Genomic DNA, 21,987 nt, shown 5'->3' with positions numbered 1-21,987 from the left:
ACAGCAGGATGAGAGATCAGTCCCCAGCATCTCTGAGCTTGCCAATCCAGCAATTTCCACAGCACGAGCTGTCCTGCAGAGCTCGGAGCAGCCGCCAGCCAGCAGCACCCTCCTGTGACACATTCCTGCAGCTCCCAGGCAGCTGCTTGGCCTGACAGCCGGGAGCTGCGCTGGCTCCTGCAGCGTGCGTGCACCTGGCACCCCCAAATTCCCGGAAGGGGTGTCCCCTCCACCTGACGTGTACAAACTGTAAGATTGTGCCCTGTTAGACTGAGCTTTGTGGCTGCTCACCTGAAATACAGGGGACAACCACTTCCAAGTGTTTTCCAGAGGCAGCCTCTGATTCAGCATGGCATTAAGCCCTTCAGAAAAATCTCAGAACAACTGAAAAGAAGAGAGCTGGACATATAACATGCCAACATAGGCAAAACCCTCTTATTTCCAGCATCTAAGATGCCAAGCCTTTCTGCCTTATATCCAGCTGTTTCTCTTTGTTGAGCAGGGAGATGGAGCAACCTTGTGCCAGGCTACCCTCAGCTTGTTGTTTCTTCAGCAGGACTTCATAAACCTAGACAAGAAGTGATCTGTGTGTAAGAGGCTCTTGCAGCTATCAGTGCTTTGGTTCCACTGCCTTTACTTTCACTGCCTCACAGCTTATGGATCTGCTCCTGCTGGAGCTCTTCCTCCTGTTTTAGTCAATTCACAGACTGAGATATTCAATGATATGGGCGGATGGGTGGAAACAGGTTTTGTACGAGGATTACTTACAGTTTAGTCCTATAGTTAGTGGTCTGGTGCAGCTTCACAAGCTGGAAATACTGGGAGATCTGGAAACAACAAACTGTAATTCTAAACATGACTGACAGGATCCATCTGCCCTCCTAGTAGAGAAGGCATGGATATAATAAGAAGGAACTCTTGGGGTACTAGAAGATATAAGGAAACTCCACAAAGCAGTAAGTTTGTATATCTGAGGTAGTTCTGTCCCCAAGAATTTGCACATTTGGTGTCCTGAACTTCATAAAACCAAGGACTACAGGCTGGAGAGCATTGTACAAGTACTATAAAGCTTGTCATAAGCAGCTATAAAGATTAGGGTAAGGACATCCAAATCTGAGGCTCAGTCTCCAGTGTGGCAAGCGGTAGGGAATACAGAATCTGCAAAGAACGTGTGTACTTTCAGAAGGGGAAGGAGAAAGGATTGCCAGCACAGAGGCCTCACTGTTTCAGCGAGCAGCACCCTCCCACAGGCACAGGTGGGGCTTTCACACAGAGTGAGGCCAGGAAAAGAGGCCTAATCCCTGGCGGTGTGACGGGACGGGCACAAGGCGGGAACGGCGAGGGGACCCCGGCCGGACTGCGCTGGCTGAGCATGCTGGGACACCGAGTCCCCTTCAGGGGAGCCGCCGCGGAAGGGAGGGCGCCTCGCACTACAACTCCCGCAGTTCTTTGCGCGCCGCGCCGTCTCCTAGGAGACGCGGGGATGCGCACCAGGGGTCCCGCCGGGCCGGAACTACCGCTCCCGTAGTGCCCCGCGCGGCGCCGCCGCCGCCATGGAGCGGCGCGTGGCGGAACAGCTCCGCAGCGCGCTGGGCCCGCTCGGCCTCGAGGCGCACGCCTTCAAGGTAATGACGTCACTGTGGTGTCATGGGGACGACGTCACTGCCCGTGGAGCTGCGGGAGCTGAGGGAGCGCGGGGCGCGGAGCGGGTCCCGGGGCCGCGCAGGGGCCGGGGGGTGCCGGGGGTCGGTGCCCCGGGGAGCCCGGGGCGCCCCTCGGCCGAGCGGGGCCGGGCACGCCCCCGCGGAGCCGCTGCGGCCGGCGCGGTCGATGCACAGCGCGGGGTCCGGCCGGCCCGGCCGGCAGCGCGGGGCAAGGTGACCGCAGCGGCAGCGGCTGCTCCGGCCCTCGGTGCGGGCCCCTGACCGGCGGGGTCGCGGGGTTACGTAATGACACATCTGCCCCGGCAGACGGCAAAATCCTCTAGGCAAGGTGACATTTTAATCTGAATGTGGGAGCGTTTGTCTGTGGAAGTGCTGACCACCTCATGGCTCCTCTGACCTCTGTTCTGCCCGTGGAAGGGGCCGCCCTGCAGTCTCTGCCACTATCACCTGTAAATGCAGGGGCTCCTTCCTTACCTGCCCCGGGGCAATCTGCAATAAATCAATCTGCAACATCGAATACAAATCAATCTGCAATAAACGTGCCCTTCCCTCGGGGAGTGTTGTATCTGTCACCTGAAATATTTTTATTTCCTGCTGCGATCTTGTTTGCATAAAAAGTACAAGGCAATGAGGTGGTGAGAGAAGTAATGAGATGAGTGCCTTCAGAATTTGGAAAACTCAATGCTGCTTGCCTAAAACACATCAGCAGAATTCGGGGAAGAACGCAGCTAAAAAGACTGTAGCTACCAGAGGAGGAACCTTTTGGCCCTCTAGTTCTCCAGATTTCATTCTGACACAGCCAGCCCTGGTGCACTCACTGATGTTCACTGGGAAACCAGCAAAGCTTAGATTCACATCTCTCTAATTCCTTGTAACATCTCAATTCAGCACCTTCAGAGCTCCAAAACTGATTAAACTTAGAGGTTCATATCAGAATGTAAACTTTATAGTGAATCTAGATTTGTTCTGTGTTTCCAGATGTGCACTCTGGCTGCCATTGCCAGCTACAGAGTCACCGTCAGAGTAATTTCACTGATTATTCAGAATGACCAGTACGTTTCATTTTCAAACTTACTGTTCCATTACTCAACATCTCTCTGACTGTTAGACCTGGCCTTGTGGCACCCCAGGAGGGAGGGACTTGTCATAACCTATGAAAAGACTGATGTTACTGTGCAGGGCATCAGGAGTGGGGTGCAGGGGGTTTGGGCTGTTTCCTCCTGCACTTGGCAGTTGCAGGTCTGAGCCCTGTCCTCCTGGTCACACTTTCTGCTGCCCTGGCTTGATCTCTGGTTTCTGGACTGTGTCCAGCCCTGGAATCAAATATCCAAATGTGGCTATGTCATAATCCACGTGCTGCTGGTAACGTTTTTAGGGGGGGCTTAGCACTGCCAAGAGCTTCACATCCTTCATTCCACACAAGTGTTTCCTGTAGAAGTAGTAAAATATGCAACTTGTCCACACCAAACAGAACCACCAGTTTCTTTCTTGCCCAAGATAAGAGAAAAAAAAAAATCAAACCTATGAAAGCTTTATCTGAACCAAACAATCTGATTTGCATTGGCAAGACTGATTGCTCATACTTCCCTCTAGGTTTCTGAGCGGAGCTGGATAAAGGGCAGATTGGAGCTGAATGCTGTGTGTGATCCTTATCTCACAGCACAGCTTCCCCAAACTGTGAATCCTGGTGTGCAAAACAACTTGGTTTGAAAGGAAGGCCCTGGGCAGGTTGCCCATCTGGGTTGCAAATGAAGGGGGCTACAGTTATTTCCACATTTTTACATTCCTGCATGTCCACTAGAGTGGTGTCTGTATTCTAATGGAAATTTGTGTTTCTTTGCCAAGGTTGGGTGGTACAATGCTGTTCTCCAGCCAGCCTTCCACCTCCCCTACCCAGATGACACACTGGCCTTCGTGGTCCTCAGCACGCCGTCCATGTTTGACAAGGCCCTTAAACCTTTTGTGAGCAAAGAACGATTAAAAATAATCAGGGATCCTGTGGATCAGTGTGTTTCCCATCATTTATCACGTGTGAAGGAGGTAAGAAGCTGAAATACCCATTCCATGTAGTGCTGTGGCACATAACCAGGTGGGTTGAGCAGCAGACAAAGCCCTGCAGGCTCCTGCCCTGCTCTTTGTAAGGGTGCAGCATTATTCCTGAAGGAGGGAGCATCAGCAGGCTTTGGGTGCTTTACTTGCATGTTCTGCCTCTGGATTGCGTCTCACAGCTGTGAGGGAGCTCTGCAGGCACAGGCTGAATGCCCACAGCCTCCAACCTGCTGATAGAATTCAGCAGCAGGATGTGGGAGTCTGCAGGCTTCACATGTGCCTGATTTGCTGCCATCTAGCAGTTCTGGAGTGGCAAGGCTTTTTCCATGAGCCTGGGCTGATGTTTTGATATTTTCCCAGAAATTCCCTGACCAGAGGGTGGATATCATGTTTGATTACGAGATGCTGCCGAGCCGAAAGCCCAAGTTCCTGGCACAGACAGCTGCCCACATTGCTGGAGCTGCATATTACTACCAAAGGAAGGATGTGAAGCTCGATCCTTGGGGGAAAAAGGTGAGGCAGAAACACCGTCTGGGAAGAACCATTGAACTGCAAACATTGAACTGTACAGTGATTGTTTGCTCACTAGTCACTAGTTCATCTTGCAGGAAGCTACAAAGTCCAGAGTACGTACAGGTTCATGAAGTGTTTCAGGTGGGAATTGGAAGCTTCCAAGATTCTTCAGGGTAGTAGGGAGATGTGCATGGAGAGAAATATCTTAATCTGTTAAACCTACTTAGATAGAAGAATAAATGGCAGTGTAAAGGAAAACCTGTTGCTTAGAGCATTACAAACTGGGGGGAAAATGCTCTGTGGTTAATTTCTGTAATAGATTTTTCAGAAAGGAACCTCTCCCCACATTCCAGGGAGGTGTGTGTGGGCACAGGAAAGCGGGAGTGAAATGCAGTGCTTCGAGCCACACGTTCAGGAAAGTTTTCCCTTCTGCTCTGTACAGCTCTCCAAGAGAAGGTTGGGAGAGTGAGAAGCATCTGATGGATGCTTAGAACTCTAGCCTTGATTAGACACAAAGTGAGGCAGCTTGGATATTTTTTTTCTTCTAGAAGATCTTTGGCGTTTGTATCCATCCCAAGTATGGTGGCTGGTTTGCTATCCGAGCTCTGCTGCTCTTCCCGGCCATCCAGGTGCCGTTCCTGGAGCAGCCCCCCCCTGTGGACTGTGTGAGCTCCGAGGAGAAGAGGATTGAGCTGCTGGAGCTGTTCAACTTCCACTGGCAGGACGGCCGCTACAGGGACATCATTGAAGTGAAGGAAAGGTACTCGGAGGAGCAGAAAACCTACTTTGCCACTCCTCCAGCCGAGAGATTCCGGCTGCTGGGGCTCTCACAGGAAGCCCAGAGAATCACATTTCACTGAGAAACCGGCTCCGCGGAGGGCAGAGGGCAGCAAAGGGTCACTCATGAGCACCGGCTTTTCCCGGTGCCGAGGAGGAGGAGGAGGAGGAGGAGGAGGAGGAGGAGGAGGATGGTTATGCTGGTACAGACATGGCAAATCCGAGCAGCCTCAATGCAAACATTGCAATCAAAGCTCCCCAAAGAGAGGAGCACTGCTCTGCTGTCTGTTCTGTGCTGCTGCTGATCTGGGGTGTCCTTTGGGGAGCCCAGTAAGCTGCCATTAGCCTTTGGAGTAGTTTAGACATCCTGGCAACTTCAAAATCGATGCTGCTCATTAGAAAAATCACTTTTGTTCTCAAAGATTTTCTTTCTGAAAATTTTCTTTCTGAAAATTTTCTTCTGTTTTTATTCTTTGTAGGTGTAAAAAAAAAATCAGTAGTTGTACTACTTAGTTGGATTTTGTCCATACTTGGGGCAGGTACTTTTTTAGATGTAGCCAGCCATTTTATTAACCCTCCCTAGGGAACACATGTCCAGTCTTTACAGCCTTGCCTAGGTCACATTTAAGCATTTATCCATTCATAGAGCTGACTGGAATATTTGGAAAGATGCTGAGTAATGTCCATATGATTGGAGGTTTTACTCACGTTAAGATAACTGACTGAAAAAGACAATTCTCATGGCCTTTTCTAAGGTAGAGCACATTTGTGTTAAAAGTATTTTTCAGTGCCAGCACACAGCACACCCCCCACAGTTACTGCCACACTTTCCTGGTGTGCTTTTTTTGTGGGAAAGACTGTAAACCTGCACACATGTAAAAGCCATGGCACAAGGCCTTGCCACATGCACAGGCAAACAAGCACAGAAGAAAGGGAAATATTAATGACATTTATGCTTCTTAGATTGCTGGATTAAACATGTTCAGACAGAAGCAACATTTTTTCCATTACTTTGTCCTGTTACATTTGTTCAGAGGCTACAATGCACCTGGAAATCAGGAATTAATTTCTCTGAGCAATTTGAGGCTCAGATCTCGTTAAAGTAATATAATACATTAAAATAATATTTTGTGGGAATTGTTTTACTAGACTGTTGTGCAATGATGCAAATGGACAGGCACTTTTTTCCCTTTGAGGGTACTAACACGATGATGAAGAAATACTCACTTTGCAGAACTGAGCCCTTTCTTTTTATGTTGGGATTCTTCAAAGCTTTGGAGACTCCACCAGGAAGGTTGCCCTCACCATTGTTCACTGCTTGATACAGTTGCTCACAGTCAGTACACTAACTCATTGTAATCCAAATTCAAGATAACAAGTTTGCTGCCCTGTAGACAGAGTAGTGAGCGTGTGATCACTGGGTTTGTTCACTGCATTTGCTGTTACAAAAAATTCTTTGTTGCTTTCCATGCTTTGTTCATCTCTGACTAAGGCAGACACCTGACTTAGAATGTGATAGAGGTATTGTGATGTTTAATTTAAGGTAAAGAATGAAATTTGTTTAAAATCTGTTCTTTTGTTACAGAATTATTTCTGGTTCAAATTTGTTTGGTGTTTCAGAACTTTGAAACTGAACTGTAATTTTACAGGGGCTTGAGGTAATGGCTCATACTAGTAAAAAAGACAAAGCACTGATTGTCTTAGAAGGACGAATATAGATTTGAATCAGATCTATCTTTTTATATTACATTTTAAAGTAAATTATTTTGATTTTTTGGTAATGATTTCTTACAAATATTTAATATTTTGTCTTAATTTATTAAACTGATTACCATGGTCAATGCATTTCAATTTCTGTAATTTATTTCTATTCAAATGCTATTTTAGTTACTAAATATATAAAGTTGTAAATAAATCTCAGTACTGAGTATTTTTATTTAAACAATGCAGTTCTTAACTTGTGGAGAACTCAAGATGTTCAAGAGAGAATCAATCATGGTTTTTTTAATATCCTGATAAGAGTGAGCTACCTAAGACACAGTCCAGTATCTGAAAACTAAGAAAAAAAATGGTTATCTTAGCAGAAGTTGGTAAACTATTATCACAGGCCCATGGGATATGAAAAATAAAACCTACATCACATTATGAGTAAGTCCAATAAAGGTTTATCTTTCCCAGGTCACTTCAGCAAGAGCATTATAATAGCAAGCACCATGATAGTGCACTTCTCATTTCTTCCTCTGTTCTAAACAGTAACAAAAGTTCCAGCTGTCCAGTGAGACATAACTGAGGAACTTTTCCTCAGTAGCATTAAAGTAAGTCCTGTAGGTACTGGAATTTTTACTGGTTACAACCTATTAGTGAACAGAGTCACAGATCCGTGTTCCTTGTGCCTCTGGGAATACGGCTGTGTCAGGCAGAACAGAGTGCAAATATTTAGCATTATCCATTCCTACTACAGTGATTTTGGAGTGACTTGGACTGGACATTACTTTCTTCCTCTCAGGCAGCTCACTGAGATCCACAGCTGCACAGAGAGATACAGATACACAGTGAGTAGATTCCTCCTTGCTGGTTGGAGTATAATGGCCTTTGTCTTATAAAATTGAAGTTTGAGAACCTGTTTGACTTACCTCATCTCTTGGGACAAGACCAGACATGGTGAGGAATGGATCAGCCTTGGATCCTGAGGCAATGTGAAGGCATTCTTAGTTTCAGCCCTTGCAAATGTCAAACAAGTAATTGCAAATACTTGGATAGATTTACTAGTTCAAGTATCACATTTTACATTTTTAAGCAAGTTGTTGTCTAAATCCTAATTTTTAAACATTTTTAAATACTCTTTTCCTCAGTATAACCAGTAGGGTGAGTATTCAAGAGCTGAACAGGAAAAATAGAAGAAATTAAAAGCGATTTGAATTTAAATTCAGTTTTAGCAACAAGGTATTCAGTACATTTCAAGCTAATAAAATATTTTATAGAGAATTAACAAATTTGTAATAATTTCATGCATTTACCATTCTTACTATCCTTATGCTTTTCCCTATTTTTTATTTTTCTAAAAGTAACAGATTTAATAACAATTAAAGATTTGACAGACAATACCAATTAAATACAAAGCACAGTCTAACCTGGTTACCAACAACCATCAGGGTTGTTGCTCAGAAAACACCTCCAAAAACACTGTTGGTGGGTTTTGGTATCAGTTACATCTCAGTGGTACAATAATAAACACTAAAGTTTCTTTGTGGTATGGAGAAGAGTGTGGCAGACTTTATTCCTGATATTGACTTGTTTCCTTCTCCCATAAAAAGAATGGCTTGTAACAATGCTGTTTTCCTCTGAACTATGGAAAACTAAAGATGCTTTGCTGTGTAAATGAGTGTGTCAATCAAAACCAGCCAACCTTAGGAGAGCAGGGAACTCATCTAGTTTGTTGTTTTGATGGGGGTTTTAAAGTCTGGTTCGGGTTGGGTTTTTTGCTATGTTTTTGTTTTGGGGTTTTTTTAGGGCTAGATTGCCCTCCTCTGGATCAGAAGCATAATTTTACTCATTCAGTGTAATATTCATGGTCTTTTATTCATTTGTGACCAAATGCACCTGGAAATCAGGAATTAATTTCTCTTTGAGCAATTTGAGGCTCAGTTGGTGTAACTACTATTTGGGTATATAAATATAACTACATGGGTTATATTTCTGAAAATGCACATTGACTTCAATTGAAATTGAAACAAAAACCCCCAAGTTAAGAATAGTGGCAGCTACTGGTCAGTGCCAGTGTGGTTATCAGCACTCTTTGTTAAGCCTCATGCAAAAAGTGTGTTTAATAAATTAGCTTTGAATACTGACTTCAGCAGCAGCAGCAGCTCAAAACTTCCTCTGAGGGAAGTGGTTTTGCTGCTCACTGCAGTGGAGAAACAGCTGCACCTCTGCAAGCTGAACTTTCAGAGATTCATCTACCAAAACAGACAAATGTATTCATGAGAGGGGTTTTGCTGTTACACTGGCTTCCTGTGCTATCATATATCCTGTGACAGATCATCCATCACGTTTCCTTCAGAAAACAGAACAGGGCACTTCCCTTCCAGGTTTTCAAGGAGGAAACAGAGCACCAAGGAACACAAATGACCTATTCTTTTACCTCTGTGAGTCAAAAAGATGTTCACATTCCTTAGGAAATAGGGTGGGAAACTTGAAAAAATTGAGTATTTTGTCATAAAATGAGCAGTAAGATATTTGAGTGGACTGATTAAAATCTCTCCAGTTACATACCAAAATCTGCAAAATGTGATTATATATGCATACAAATATTTGAAATGGCTACTATCATTCATTAATATGACGTCTATAATTCTCATGTTATCTTTGTTGATGTTTGTACATAACTCAGTGAGAAAGCAATTTTACTTTTAATAACTGCATATGTTTTCCCCCAAACACCTTGAAAAGTTCTGAAGATCAGACACATTTACATTAAGTTGCTTGGGGTTCTTTCCCTCAGGTAGAACGAACCATGGGACAGGAAAATTTCTTTAAGTGCATTACAGAAGGAGTGGAGAGATTTTTCTTTAACTTATGCAAAATCATAGTTTTTTTCTGTGAATGCATAAATCCTCTTATTCCTTTTAAAGGAATTAGTGTTAGGTTTTAGTTTCATATCATAACCTTTTTTCCAGTATTGTTCAGACTAGTCTTCCTGAATCATTCACTGTTGCTTCAGTCTTCCAAAATGTAAAAAACTGCCCTATTGTAGTGAAAGGTGAATTTGATAAAATACATCAATTTTAGGCTATTATGTTTTATCAAGTGTAGATTGAAGACTTTTCTTCCTTCCTAGACAAAGGATATTTGTTTTACTCATCTGTGCAGATACTTCAAAAATCTGTTGCTGTGGAATATGGAACATAAACCTACTGGACTTGGTGTCAGAGGACAGTGCAACCTTAATGACTTCACCTATATTTAGTCACATATCTGTGCTCAAACAGAAAAACTCTAAATTCAGACATGTGTCCCCATAACATGTACAGTGATTCAAGTTTCAGGTGAAAGAGCCAAATTTCACATTGAAGCAAACCTTTCATCACTAGGTGTGGTGAGAATTGCTTCCCACAGGCTCAGCTCTTGTTCAGGAACACTGCAAACAACTCACAGCCTGTTCTCCTGCAGCCACCCAGGGGTGTGCAGCACAGGGCCGTTGGTAATGCAGAGTTTGTCTGACTCTACATTAAAGGCAAACTCCTGTTTTTTTCTTTCCAAGGATTAAAAATAGAGCTACTATACTCATGAGCAAAAATAATTTCTTTGATTTCCTTGTTCAGTGTTCTTTTTGTATGTACCATTAAATGCTATTAAAAAAAAAAGACACTAACACTTTCTGAATTAATTGTCCAAGCGTGCTGCATTCCACTACTCTGCACTTCCCTCATTTCACCCTTTGCAAATTAGAACCAAGACATTTCTGGTTTAAGTCCTCTGTCAATCTTATACATTTGCAGACTGTCATGTAATGTAATACTGAACACCAGAGCCACTGAAAATTCCAGACTATTAATACAATAAACCTGAGTATTTTAATATAATCTTTACATAACTGTTATTTTGATGTGTAACATTACTAAAAGCTGCTTTCATGGAACTTTTGCAAACTTTTTCCTAACCAAAGGGCATCATTTTGCAATACCTGTGAGATATAAAATGCTTGCTTTTGTTCTTTGAACTTTATTGATTTGCTGGACAATCCAATAGCATATTCAACAAAGGCCTGATAAAAAGGATGGAATAATTGTTAAGAAAATAGAACTTTTAAACATTAGTAACTTTTTGTGCTGTTTTTCAATACTGAGAAGCTCGCTTTTTAACAAAGTGATAATTCTTTAAACATTAAGAGGCAATTTCTTTCTTCTAAGCATCTAAATATAAATATGCAGTTGTTAATTTTGAAATAACTAACTCAGAAGTTGTACAAAATCTAGTAAAGGTTAGATTGTGTATGTTGAATATCGAACATCACACCCTACATATGCCAAGATATAATATATAGAATTTATGTCTGATGCACAGCTTTGTATTATACATTCCAAAAAAATCAAGTTGCTCCTACACAAACGCTATTATCTGAAAAATTAATTACAACTATCTGTCACAAACATGAGGGAATAATTTTTTTTTTTTGTTCTAGATAATTTGAGAGAACAATGTGTGTGTATTGGGTTTGTGTGGTGAAGCTTGGTAGCAGAGGGGGTGACAGGGGTGGCTGCTGTGAGAAGCTCCTCCAAGCTTCCAAGGGAGCCAACGCCAGCCATCTGTGGGATAACAGAGCCAAGAAGGGGGACAATTGTGCAACAACCTGCAACTGCAGAGAGGAGAGGGAGAATGTGAGAAACAGCTGTGCAGGCACCAGGTCAGTGAGCGGGAGGAGGTGCTCCAGAGCAGATTCCCCTGCAGCCTCATTATTTCTCATTATCCTACTCTAACTTGATTGGTAGTAAAATTAAGCCAATTTCCCAAGCATGTTTTGCCTGAGATGGTAACTGATGAGTGATCTCTCCCTGTCCTTACCTTGACCCATGAACCTTCCACTATTTTCTCTCCCCTGTCCAGCTGAGGAATGGTTACATAAATTCCCAGGAATCACAGCAATCAGCAACAAATTAAGAGATCTAGGATAGAGACACAGCAAGATATATTTCAGTTTCCCTTCACCTGACTATTCTAAATAAATAAATAAATGTTATATTTATAATAAACACTCAAACTAGGAAAATAGATGTGCAGTCACACATTAAAAAAAAAAAAAAAAAAAAGCAAATATCACATCCATCCTTTCTGATTTACATCTTCAGGGAAAATCCCACTAGGCAGCTACCCATCCTGTCAAATTCCAGCACTGCTTGAGGGAGGTTTTTACCTCACTGGGAAATATGGCACCTGTTGACCGTGAAAACAAAAGCAGTTCATAATTGTAATGAAAATACATCTGCATCCATTGGCCCATTGAAAAAAAAAACTACCTCAATAAATTATTAGAATAATAAAAAACTAAATAAATTATAGTTATTTGAGTATCATAAAAGTTACACCAGTCTAAGATGTCATGATGCAAGGAGTGGGGTGTAAGCCCCTGAACACTTACTGAATATTCCAAGCTATATCTAAATGAACAAAGAAATAATCTTCCTGGTTTGAAGAAGTTCTGTTATACATTTTTTTTGGTGTTATTCTCTTGGAAATGTAAATTATGTAAACATTAAAATGACAGCATAGCAAACTTTCCCAGGAATGACTCATGTGGCTGAAGAATGAAAAAGAATTGTTTAATTGCATTGATTCCCATTGTCAATCCTTTAATGCACACATATAATACAGTTCCTAATCCACAGGGATTTGGTTTCTTGGCTGTTTGCAGTTTCCACAGTATCATCACTCACCTGTGACTGTGATCCTTAAGCAGGTACAGTTTGCAGCCTCCCAGTGTGGGGGAGCTCAAGGTGGGCAGGACACACAGGAAATTACAGCATGTGAAGGAAACTCCTCACACCAGAGGAGTGGGATGAAGAAATGAGCACAAGGGGTGTTTCTACAGGACACTCCTATGCCCAGATATGCTGCAGGGCAGCTCTGACCTCTCCTGACAGCAGCCACAGTAGCTGCTGGGGTCAGAACCACCCTCAGACCCTCACCTTCCTCCAAGGGCCTGGGATAGGCACATGAAGATTCCCTTTGTGGAGACAGCTTCAGGAGCAGAACATCAGAGAACTCCTGTATCCTCTATGTCCAGGGCCAGGTGACCAAGCAGCTACAAAATCACTGTACAACTGCCTAAAAGGGTTTGAAGTAAGGTGGGTTTGGTCTCTTCTCCCAGCTAATGAGCAATGAGACAAGAGGAAATGCAGTTTGCACCAGGTTTGGCTTTGATACAAGCAAAGATTTGTTCACTGAAAGGGTGGTTGGACATTGAAACAAGCTGCCCAGGGAAGCATTACAATTATTATCCAGGAAGTACTAAAAAAGCTATGTAGATGTGGCACGTGGGGACATAGAGCCCTCCAGGTAACTACTGTAATAATTTTACATTTCAAGGCTAATATAACAACTAAGGTAAGTTTTACATTAGCTTAGCCATAGTTTTACTCCTTTTCACTTGCTAGAAAAGAGAGTTTGGTTAACTTCTTACTCAGCCATGCTCATTTATATTCATTTTACTTTGAACCATATAAATGCCCCTGTTACTTATCAATGCTTTCCTGGGAAGCTGGCTGCATGTGTTATCTTGAGACTTTGGATTTTTTAAAAATTAAGCAGAAGTGATCCAGCTAAACATTACTTTCCCATATGCTCATGGGGATTAGCTACTTTAGTAGATATTGAAGTATTTGGTACCAAGGCTTCTGCCACATACGTTTTGCAGCTGTACAAAACAAGTTTATTACTCAAGGCATACAACTTTCACTTTTGAGTGACATAAGTAGCCCTGGGCCTCATCTTTGGTGTTGCTGGCTTTAAGCAGGACAGAACTTGTTTACAACCTGAGCTGAAGATGGTTACAAGGTCCAGTAAGAATTTAATCTTCACAGGTACATGAAGATCACAGGGCTCTAACTCCCTTACATTGTTAGGCAAGAGCTCATTACCCAAGTCCTCAGCTTTGAAGTTTAGCCCTATCACAAGCCACACTGAACTATGAAGATACACAGCAGTCACAGCTTTGGTATAACTTAGGGCCAGTCATGTGCTCTGAGTTTTACATAATCACTTGAAATACAAAGATTAAAGACAAGGCTGAGCACACCTGAATACCAGATTTTATAATGTCACCCTTTTGATCCAGATCATATGACAACAATCTAATGGATAACTGGTGTATTATCACCCCCATGACATGTAGTAGGAAAGACTGTGGATGAATGTGCCCAGAGTTTAAGCCTGACAGCCTGATCCTCCATCCAGCCAAGTCATGAAGAGTGTGAGGAGTACTTTATTACTTCAACATGCAAACCAAGTCTTTTTCTCTCCATTCTAACGGAGCTGTAGTAAAAGGCCTTTATGACTCAAGACATCTACAGAAAGCTTTCAGAAGTGCAGCCTGCACTGCTCCCAGATCTCCTGATGACTACATACAAGAACAGTAGACAGTGTGCTCTTTTCACAAGTTTAATAGAGTTACAAAAGGATAGCACTGCTCTATGTAACACATGGCTAACCACAGACACGGCATTGTCACTAAGGTCAACAGGGCTTGATGTACAGATACTGATCGTTAGGATTTGCTATGAAGGTACTGTCAACAGGACAAACTTTCCTTCAAGTAAAAAAGTTACTGTTTAGAACTATAACATGATCCCTTGACTCAGATGCAATGACTTAATCAAAGTTCAGTAACTGATACTTGCTCTTTACGTAAGGCATACTAGTTTCCACTCAGGCTGAATGTTTATTTCTGCTTGGCGAAATACTCTTTACTTTTCTGAACATCAGGCTTGATTGTGTCACTCCCAGGCTTCCAGCCAGCAGGGCACACTGAAACGATAAGAATGTTTAAGTCTTACCAGCAGTTCCTGCAGAACATGTTTTACAAAACATTAAAGCAAAGTAGCAACTCAGAACATGTACAAATCTTTGCAACATAGAGACAGTGCATTCAATGTCACATGATGCTTTGTTTTGCTTGTTTGTATTTCTTTACTGGGCAGTAACACCCAGACCAGGTTTCTGCCCAGGCACAGTGGGCCCTTTACACAAGCACCTCTCCCAGCCCCACTTAAAAGCTTCTGGGAAGTTTGATAGCAAAGGTAACACCAACTCCAGCAGCCAGGTCAGAAAGGCTCTAACACCACACTTCACTTATCTCCTTGGATCCAGCCAAGTCTGTATTCTTATCTTTAATCCACCCTGGTCCAGCCCTCCAGCTGAATGGGGCAGGGGAAAAAGCGTTCAACTGTCACTGGTTCCCCTACATGGCTATCAAAAAGTCACCATGATGAAGAGGTTATATGGTCTCAAACTTCTAGCAGCTCCTTGAGCAGCATTTTTTGAACAGTATTCCTTCTTTACTGTCATGGAATGCTAGATGCTAGCTCCACTCAGGACTGGCAATTTTAGCCACAGAATGCTCAGCTTCTGAATGTTGCTACACATCTTACTCTGGTCTGTCCTAATTTAGATATGACTGCAGTCCTAAAGTTCTAAAGGAAAACCTTTTGCCAGGTTTTGACTACTCAAAAGTACAGTAAACCCCTAAAGGCTTCATTTGCATGACATGTGACCCCTCCATCATCAAATGCTTGATATGTCTCCTCACATGACATATATTTATATGCCACAGTCACGAGAGCAGTTCATTTTAATAAAACCTGCCACTGATTTACCACTTCTGAAGCACAGTGAGTATGACCAGCAGCAACATGTGTCATCAGTTAACGACAACTGAAGACTACTAACACCTGCTTAGCAATTCTGAATTTCTCTAACTTGGTTCTAACTTTTTATCTGCGGTGTCCTTTTTTTCTTTCACACTTGCAGAAAAGCTAGCAGTATCAAACACCTTATTCTGCCTGAACTATGGGGACAGAGGCTCTCATCCATTTTACCCTCACTATATATTGACAGAAAGATCAGTAGACTTTCAGGAATTTAAGTAGTTTGTCTAACAGGCTGCATAAAACACTACATTACCAAATCTGAGAGCAGAATCTAAATCAAGCTTACTCTTACAGGTTAAGTTACTACATGTTCTTAATTTCTGTCTCAAGTATGTTCTGTGTCTAATTGCAAGAGGCAACTTCTATGTGCTGGACAAGACATCTATCACCAAATTGATTTAGGTGAAATCTCAGTATGAGCAAGTACTCAAGGGATAAATAATTGGAATAGGATAAAGCATTATGGTGTCCTTCAACAAGCAGATTTACAGAACCAGCTGCATTTCAACAGTCACAATTACCTGCAGTGCACAGATTGATACATGTACTTCGTACCTTTCAGTGACCCTTGATTTAATCTGCCTAGTTAATACTACTCTTTAGAGAAAACATGAAATTGAAAAGCTCTCTTACCTTCTCCATGCTTATCTGTAAACTGGAAGGCCTGGACAAGTCTGAGGGTTTCATCAACAGAGCGGCCAACAGGAAGATCATTGATTGTAATCTGCCTCAAGATCCCCTTCTCATCAATTATGAACAGACCCCTAAAAACAAACAAAAACCAGCCCTGAAATTAAGCACAGCTTTTGAAAGGCTGATTAGACTGACATGAGTTTCAAAACCTCAGGTTCACTATTTGATTATGGCACTGTTTGTACCATTTACTGTGACCTCTTCCTAGCAACTAACACCTTGGTGCAGGCACAGCAATGAAACAGTAGCAGCTGTAAACCCAACAGGAACTAGGAGGGCCAGGAGGCAAGTCAAAGCACTGACACAGGAAGATACTCAAGGAAGATAGTAGTAGGGAAAAAAAAGGAAGAGAAACCCAAGGGAAAAATTCAAGGAGAGACATTCTCACATTAAAAAAAAAACTCACTACACACTGTTCTCAAAGAGACAACAAACAACAGCTCATGAGTCCTCCAACATCAGGTTAGGAGTTAGCAGAAGCTCAGCTCCCTCGGCAACTTTTATGAAGAGCAGACTAAAGACTTGGGGTTTAATTGATCTGCACTTTGATCACTAGATTAAATACCTGTAATCATGTTCATGAGTATGCAGGTCTTGCATTATCACTGTTTGCAGCTCACCAGCATGAGTCTCCTGCATTAAGCAGCAGGCAGTCAAAGGGAAGCAGAATTTAACTTAAAAGCACAGGAAACCTAAGCACCACAGAGAACCAGGGACCATCTCCCCTTGCAGAAGTGTCTGACAGCCTGCAGGAGCTCACACCTACAACAGCCAATAGCTTCAGCTGGCTGCAGGTGTTCAAGTGTACACAGGCTCTGTGTTCATCTCTATGCATTGCAACATAACTTTATCAGCTCTTTCACCTCTGGCACATTACCTGTATGCAATACCTTCATCCTCCTTCAGCACTCCGTAGTCTTTGGCAATGGCACGTTTTGTGTCAGAAACCAGGGGGATTTTCATAGTGCCCAAACCTCCCTGCTTCTTAGGAGTGTTGACCCTAAAAGAAGAAAAGTTTACACGTTAAAAACATGGGCAGCTCAGAATGAGGGCTCAAGGTACAACAGAAATAGATCCTTTCTGCAATATCACACTCAATCTGCCATGCAGCAGCAAAAGAACAGATGCCCAGTATGCTCAGCTCTGTTCAGCAGCACCTGGCACTACCAATACTTACCAAGTGCCTTTGAATACACTCAGGACTCAGTTCCTGCAAGAACTGAGGCCAGGCAGAACAATTTGTTGGGTTAAAAGGCTGATTCTTACCAGGCAAGGTGACAGAAGTGAGAGTCAACAGAAGCTCCAATCACTTCACAGTTGATTTTCTTGAATTCATCAGCTCTGTCACTGTAAGCAATGATTTCAGTTGGACAGACAAAAGTGAAGTCCAGGGGGTAGAAGAAGAACACAACATATTTTCCTAGAAAAGCAGTACAAGCAGTTAATCTGTTAGGTTTTTAAGAAAAAACAAACAAACAAACTCCACCAAAATACAGGAAAAATCCTAAACAACCACCTTAAAACCCCACCCAACTGAACTCCCCAAACCCAGACTGTCAAATTTAACAGGGAATGCTTGTCTCTTGGGTCTACTCCCATAGGCTTGCCAAGTACAGCTCTGGATGTGCTACACCAGAAGACCCCTAACAGGGAAATGCCACAGACCTGAAAGGCTACCAGCCAAGGAGACATTTTAATAGGTGAGTAGTTTATACTGACTCATCACCCTGATGTAGCCTGCAGCATCATTAGAATTGTATTTCTAAAGCCATCAACCTGAGTACTTGATTACTTCAGGCTTTCCCTTTGTTTTCAGTGAAGGTTTTGTTTGACAAAGCAAACATACTGCCAGCACTCTAGAGAAAGGGACTTTGTGGGTTAGATGAAAGAATTTACTTTCCATTGACAAAGGTGAGACAGAAGATGCTGCTGTTCCACAGTCTGGAAACGTTACACCAGCCTCACTATGACTCAGGGCAACGAGCCTGAAGCAAGGTAACAGTTCAGAGGACTTTTATGCTCACTGGTAACAGTTATCACAGCTGGGACACTCAGTCATGCTGCTGACAGCCTTCTAAGCATACTGCAGCCACCACTGCACAAGTTCTGATCTTCAGTCCACTGCCAAGAAGTGGTCACTATAATTTCGAAGCCAAACCAAGATGCACATTCAGATACCTCCAGTCCTTCCTATGACCAGCCTATCTGTGTAATTAGAGAAGTACATGAAATTACCTTTGTAGTCAGAGAGTTTGATGTCTTTGAATTGTCCATCTGGCATTACAGCCGTGGCAGTAAAGTCAGGAGCTGGTTTTCCAATGAAAGCCTTTCCTGAAGACATCTTGATTTAACCTAGACAGGAGTTAACACCAATACAGTTTAGATGGTAGTACATTTGCACCTGGAAGTAAGGATTTATTCAAAGCATTTTATCAATCTAGATTAAACACCAAAGACATTTATCAGCACTCGGTCTTGCAGCAAGGCTTAAGTGTTAAATGAGTTTTGTCACCTGGGTAGTTGAGCCACTATAGAGACTGCCAGCACTTCAAAATATATGGCTCATGGCCTCCTAAAGATGCAGTAATGGTTATCTGACCATTCACAGCTCAGAGTCTGGGAAACTGCTAGCCTAAAGCTTTACTAGTACTCAGAAAACCATACCATTCCATATGGTGGAGTAGAAAGTCTGTTTTTTAGACCTTTCAATGAGAAGAACTTTGTTCAATTTTACAAGGGAATTTAAGGCCTCAAACTTGAGCTTCCTGTTCATTCTGAAAGAAAGTAACTTCTGCTAATCCCCAGGGAATATTGCTCTGCATAACTACACTTTACCCTTTTGAACAATTCAACCCTTTTTTATTTGCAACCAGAAAGACTCTTGGCACACATGGAAATCACATTCTATGTTAATTACAATTTCACCAAGTCTAAATCAGTACAGCCAGGTTGCTTCCCCTTTAAGTCTATTGAAAAAGAATAAAAGGGTACACAAGGACAAGAGCATGCTCCTTTCTGGCTGTCTGCCCCAAAAGCTTGTCATCTGTAATTCATCCTGTGCAGTATTTCTGCTCAGTCTGGGAGTGCAGTATAACTCCTTAGACTTCCAGAGCATAATCTTTCAAATAGGCAACTCTACAAACCTAATTTCTGCAGATCACAAAATATTCTTACAAGTTATTTCACTTTGTTCTACACACTGCAGCACTGGTTGCCTCAGAGATAAAAAACACCTCTAAGGTTAGCATGAGTCTCTTGTTGCTAAGGAAAGCCAAGAGCCAAGGATTGTTCCAAGTTGTGCCTGCAAGGCACCAAGTCTGTTCTAAAAAAGGTTGAGAGCACCTCATTTCTTGGCTCCCTCCCCCTTGCCAGCCACTTTTTTCCTGGAGAACTAGCCCACAAGTCAAATACTTAGCTTTGAACCCACACCTAACCTTTTTAGCAATGGTTTTGCTTTTGGAAGTTTCTCTCACAAACCCTGACAGCAATGATCCACCTCTCAGTTTTAATTTTCAGAAGTGCCCACACATTCAGCATTTCTAACTCTGCAACAAAGCTCCTTATCCCCATGTTCATCCAAGGGTTTTTAGTCTTTAACTGCAACAGACTGGGAGAGAATGTGGTGGCCAGGACTAGAGATCATTTGTAGGATGCAGTGAAGCCACCTGGCAGGAGGACATCAAGAATCCCATACCCACAAATGCAGCTGTGGCTCCCAAAGTGCAGTTCTGCAAGAAGGAGAGGGAACCAGCAACTGCACAGTATTTATCTGAGATGCCTCCAACTAGCAAGTTTTATCTTATAAGCAAGAGCTGCTCGGCCTGGAGTGCATGACCCACATTTTTATCACTGAATTACATTATTTTCTGTTATCCAAGCTCAAGGTCATCCTTTTGCTCAGTACTATGCCAGTCCTTCTATATTTGTTCCATCAGCAATCCTCTGGAGTACCTCACTAGGTATTCAAGGTCAGACTGCTCTTTGATACTTCCCCTTTCTAAATTACAAGTTATTGCCCCTTTCTCTGGTAACACTGAAATCTTTTTAGTATTTGCAGGAGACCTCGGTTGCCTCACACTTCAAGAGAACCATGTGCTTTCCTCAGAGCAGCCGCTGTGACCTGCCAACCCTTCTGCTACTCCTTGTGGGGTCAGCGCGTGTTCTGCTCGGATTTTTAGCCACAGCATTTCCTAACGCGCAGAGGAGCAGACCACAGAATCATTGTTACTTCCTTTCATTCCGGAGGAAAGAAAGTACCATGAGCACCTTAAATCAAATACACTCGAATCCGGCCAGAGTATCTTTGTTGCTCATAGCCGCAGACGGCCTCAATTATCTTCAAACTGCAATTATAATGAGCCAGGCCTGTTCTCTTGAACGAGCTATTTCATACCTTTAGGGTGGCTTGAACAAAAGCGAAAGGCCGTTTCAAAATGCACCATCAACCTTCCACTCCCACCTTCAGACCGTCACAAAAATGCGGTCAGGCCACCGCAGCCGCGGTCGGGGTGCGGTACCGAACCGCGGGCATCGCGCACGGACCGCGGCACGCGTGGCGCCCAAGGGGCTCCGAGGCGACCTCCGAGCCTTCCCCCGCCCACATCGCCCCTACACCGCTCTGGGACAGGGGAAGCCGCCCCCTGCATGTCCCCGAGCCAGCGCTCGGGTTTGGGTTTTTTTAAGGCTTAGAAGCGAGATGCAGCCTCGCTTGTCGGGGGAAGGGGCCGCTCGGCTCCCTGCAGGCGCTCTGAGCGCTCCCCGCGCGGGCTCTCCCCGCGGCTCCTCCCCGCGCAGCGCTGATAAAGGCCCGAGCGTTGGAAGGACTTATCTGCTCGCTCTGCCCGCCAAAAAAAGGCCAAACCAACACCAGGGAAAACTGAGCTGGTGCTGGGGGCAGCCGCAGCAGCGCGATTCCTCGGGAGCGGGACGCGGGGAGAAAGGGCTCGCCCTACGCGCCTCGCTCAAGGGCGTATCTGCGCAGAGGGGGAGGGGAAAACGAACAAAAAACCCACCCAAAACAGTAACAAAACCCACATAAAAATAAAATGAAATGTAAAAAAAAAAAAACCAAAACAAAAACCAAACACTGTGCAAAGCCCCCAGCAAGCCCCGCGGCCCCGCACACTCACTCGGAGCGCAGACCCGGTCCCGCAGACGCAATAGCAGCGGCTCGGCTCAGCTCGGCCCGGAGTGCCGCAGCCCCGCCGCGCCGCCCCCTTTATAGCAGCGCGGATCTCGCGAGCGGACGCGACGGGGAGGGGAGGGCGGCAGCGCCTGCAAGGGCAGCATGACTTGGCAGATCTGGGGCTATCGGGGTGCGAGTGAACGCAGATCATTCCCTGGAGAGAGCCCCGGGAAGTGCCGTGGAAATATTCAATGCCGCGGTTATAAACGATTGATGGCCTTGGTGCACGAAGCGATGGCATTTTTACTGCCTTAATTGACCTAGCTATGATTATTTGAAGTCCTCAGAGGGTACGCAGGACTTTGAGAGAGAGTAAGGGACGACTGGCATGCCATTCATGTGAATTAAGTATTGGCCATTGACAGAAGTAAAACGAAACCTCTCACAAGCAGAGCAATGTGTGTTCGCAGTGTTACAGAGGTGCGGTGACAAATCTCCATCCTCTCGCTCTGCACTACCCACTGCCCCCTCTCCCTGATACTCGTTCCCAAGGCTTTCATTGATTCTTCTCCATCAATGGGAACACTGATCCCAGTCATGCAAGTCAGCAAAAGAAAGATGAAAACTAAGTTTAAAGTGCAACCGTTGCGCTTCAGTGGTAGGATGGAAGCCCTTGGAAGATACAGTTACTTCAGGGAGTTTTGCATCATTCAGTAGTGAAGCTGCTCCTGAGGAACGTGTAACC

The 21,987-nt window shown here is 43.7% G+C and overlaps 2 protein-coding genes across 4 annotated transcripts; one reads left to right on the top strand and one right to left on the bottom strand.

Moving 5' to 3' along the window:
* The first annotated feature begins 1,546 nt into the window (after positions 1-1,546).
* On the top strand, positions 1,547-6,923 carry MMACHC (metabolism of cobalamin associated C). 3 transcript variants are annotated; one of them, XM_066555996.1, is made up of 4 exons: positions 1,547-1,625; positions 3,510-3,704; positions 4,074-4,226; positions 4,856-6,923. In XM_066555996.1, exons 1-4 carry the CDS (start codon positions 1,554-1,556, stop codon positions 5,084-5,086), a joined length of 651 nt encoding a protein of 216 aa, XP_066412093.1. In that variant the 5' UTR covers positions 1,547-1,553; the 3' UTR covers positions 5,087-6,923. The 3 variants fall into 3 exon arrangements, with proteins under 3 accessions (XP_066412093.1, XP_066412092.1, XP_066412091.1); XM_066555995.1 differs by having other exon boundaries at positions 4,778-6,923; XM_066555994.1 differs by having other exon boundaries at positions 4,775-6,923.
* Positions 6,924-14,140: 7,217 nt separating this feature from the next.
* Positions 14,141-21,348, bottom strand: PRDX1 (peroxiredoxin 1). Its single transcript, XM_066555956.1, has 6 exons — positions 21,247-21,348; positions 18,353-18,469; positions 17,384-17,537; positions 16,995-17,117; positions 16,058-16,188; positions 14,141-14,522 (listed from the first exon to the last, which is right to left on the bottom strand). Exons 2-6 carry the CDS (start codon positions 18,456-18,458, stop codon positions 14,437-14,439), a joined length of 600 nt encoding a protein of 199 aa, XP_066412053.1. The 5' UTR covers positions 18,459-18,469; positions 21,247-21,348; the 3' UTR covers positions 14,141-14,436.
* Between the last annotated feature and the right edge of the window lie 639 nt (positions 21,349-21,987).

This window comes from Molothrus aeneus, chromosome 9 (genome assembly GCF_037042795.1).
Source record: "Molothrus aeneus isolate 106 chromosome 9, BPBGC_Maene_1.0, whole genome shotgun sequence".
NCBI lineage: Eukaryota > Metazoa > Chordata > Aves > Passeriformes > Icteridae > Molothrus > Molothrus aeneus.
This window is presented reverse-complemented; position numbering and strand designations above follow the sequence as displayed.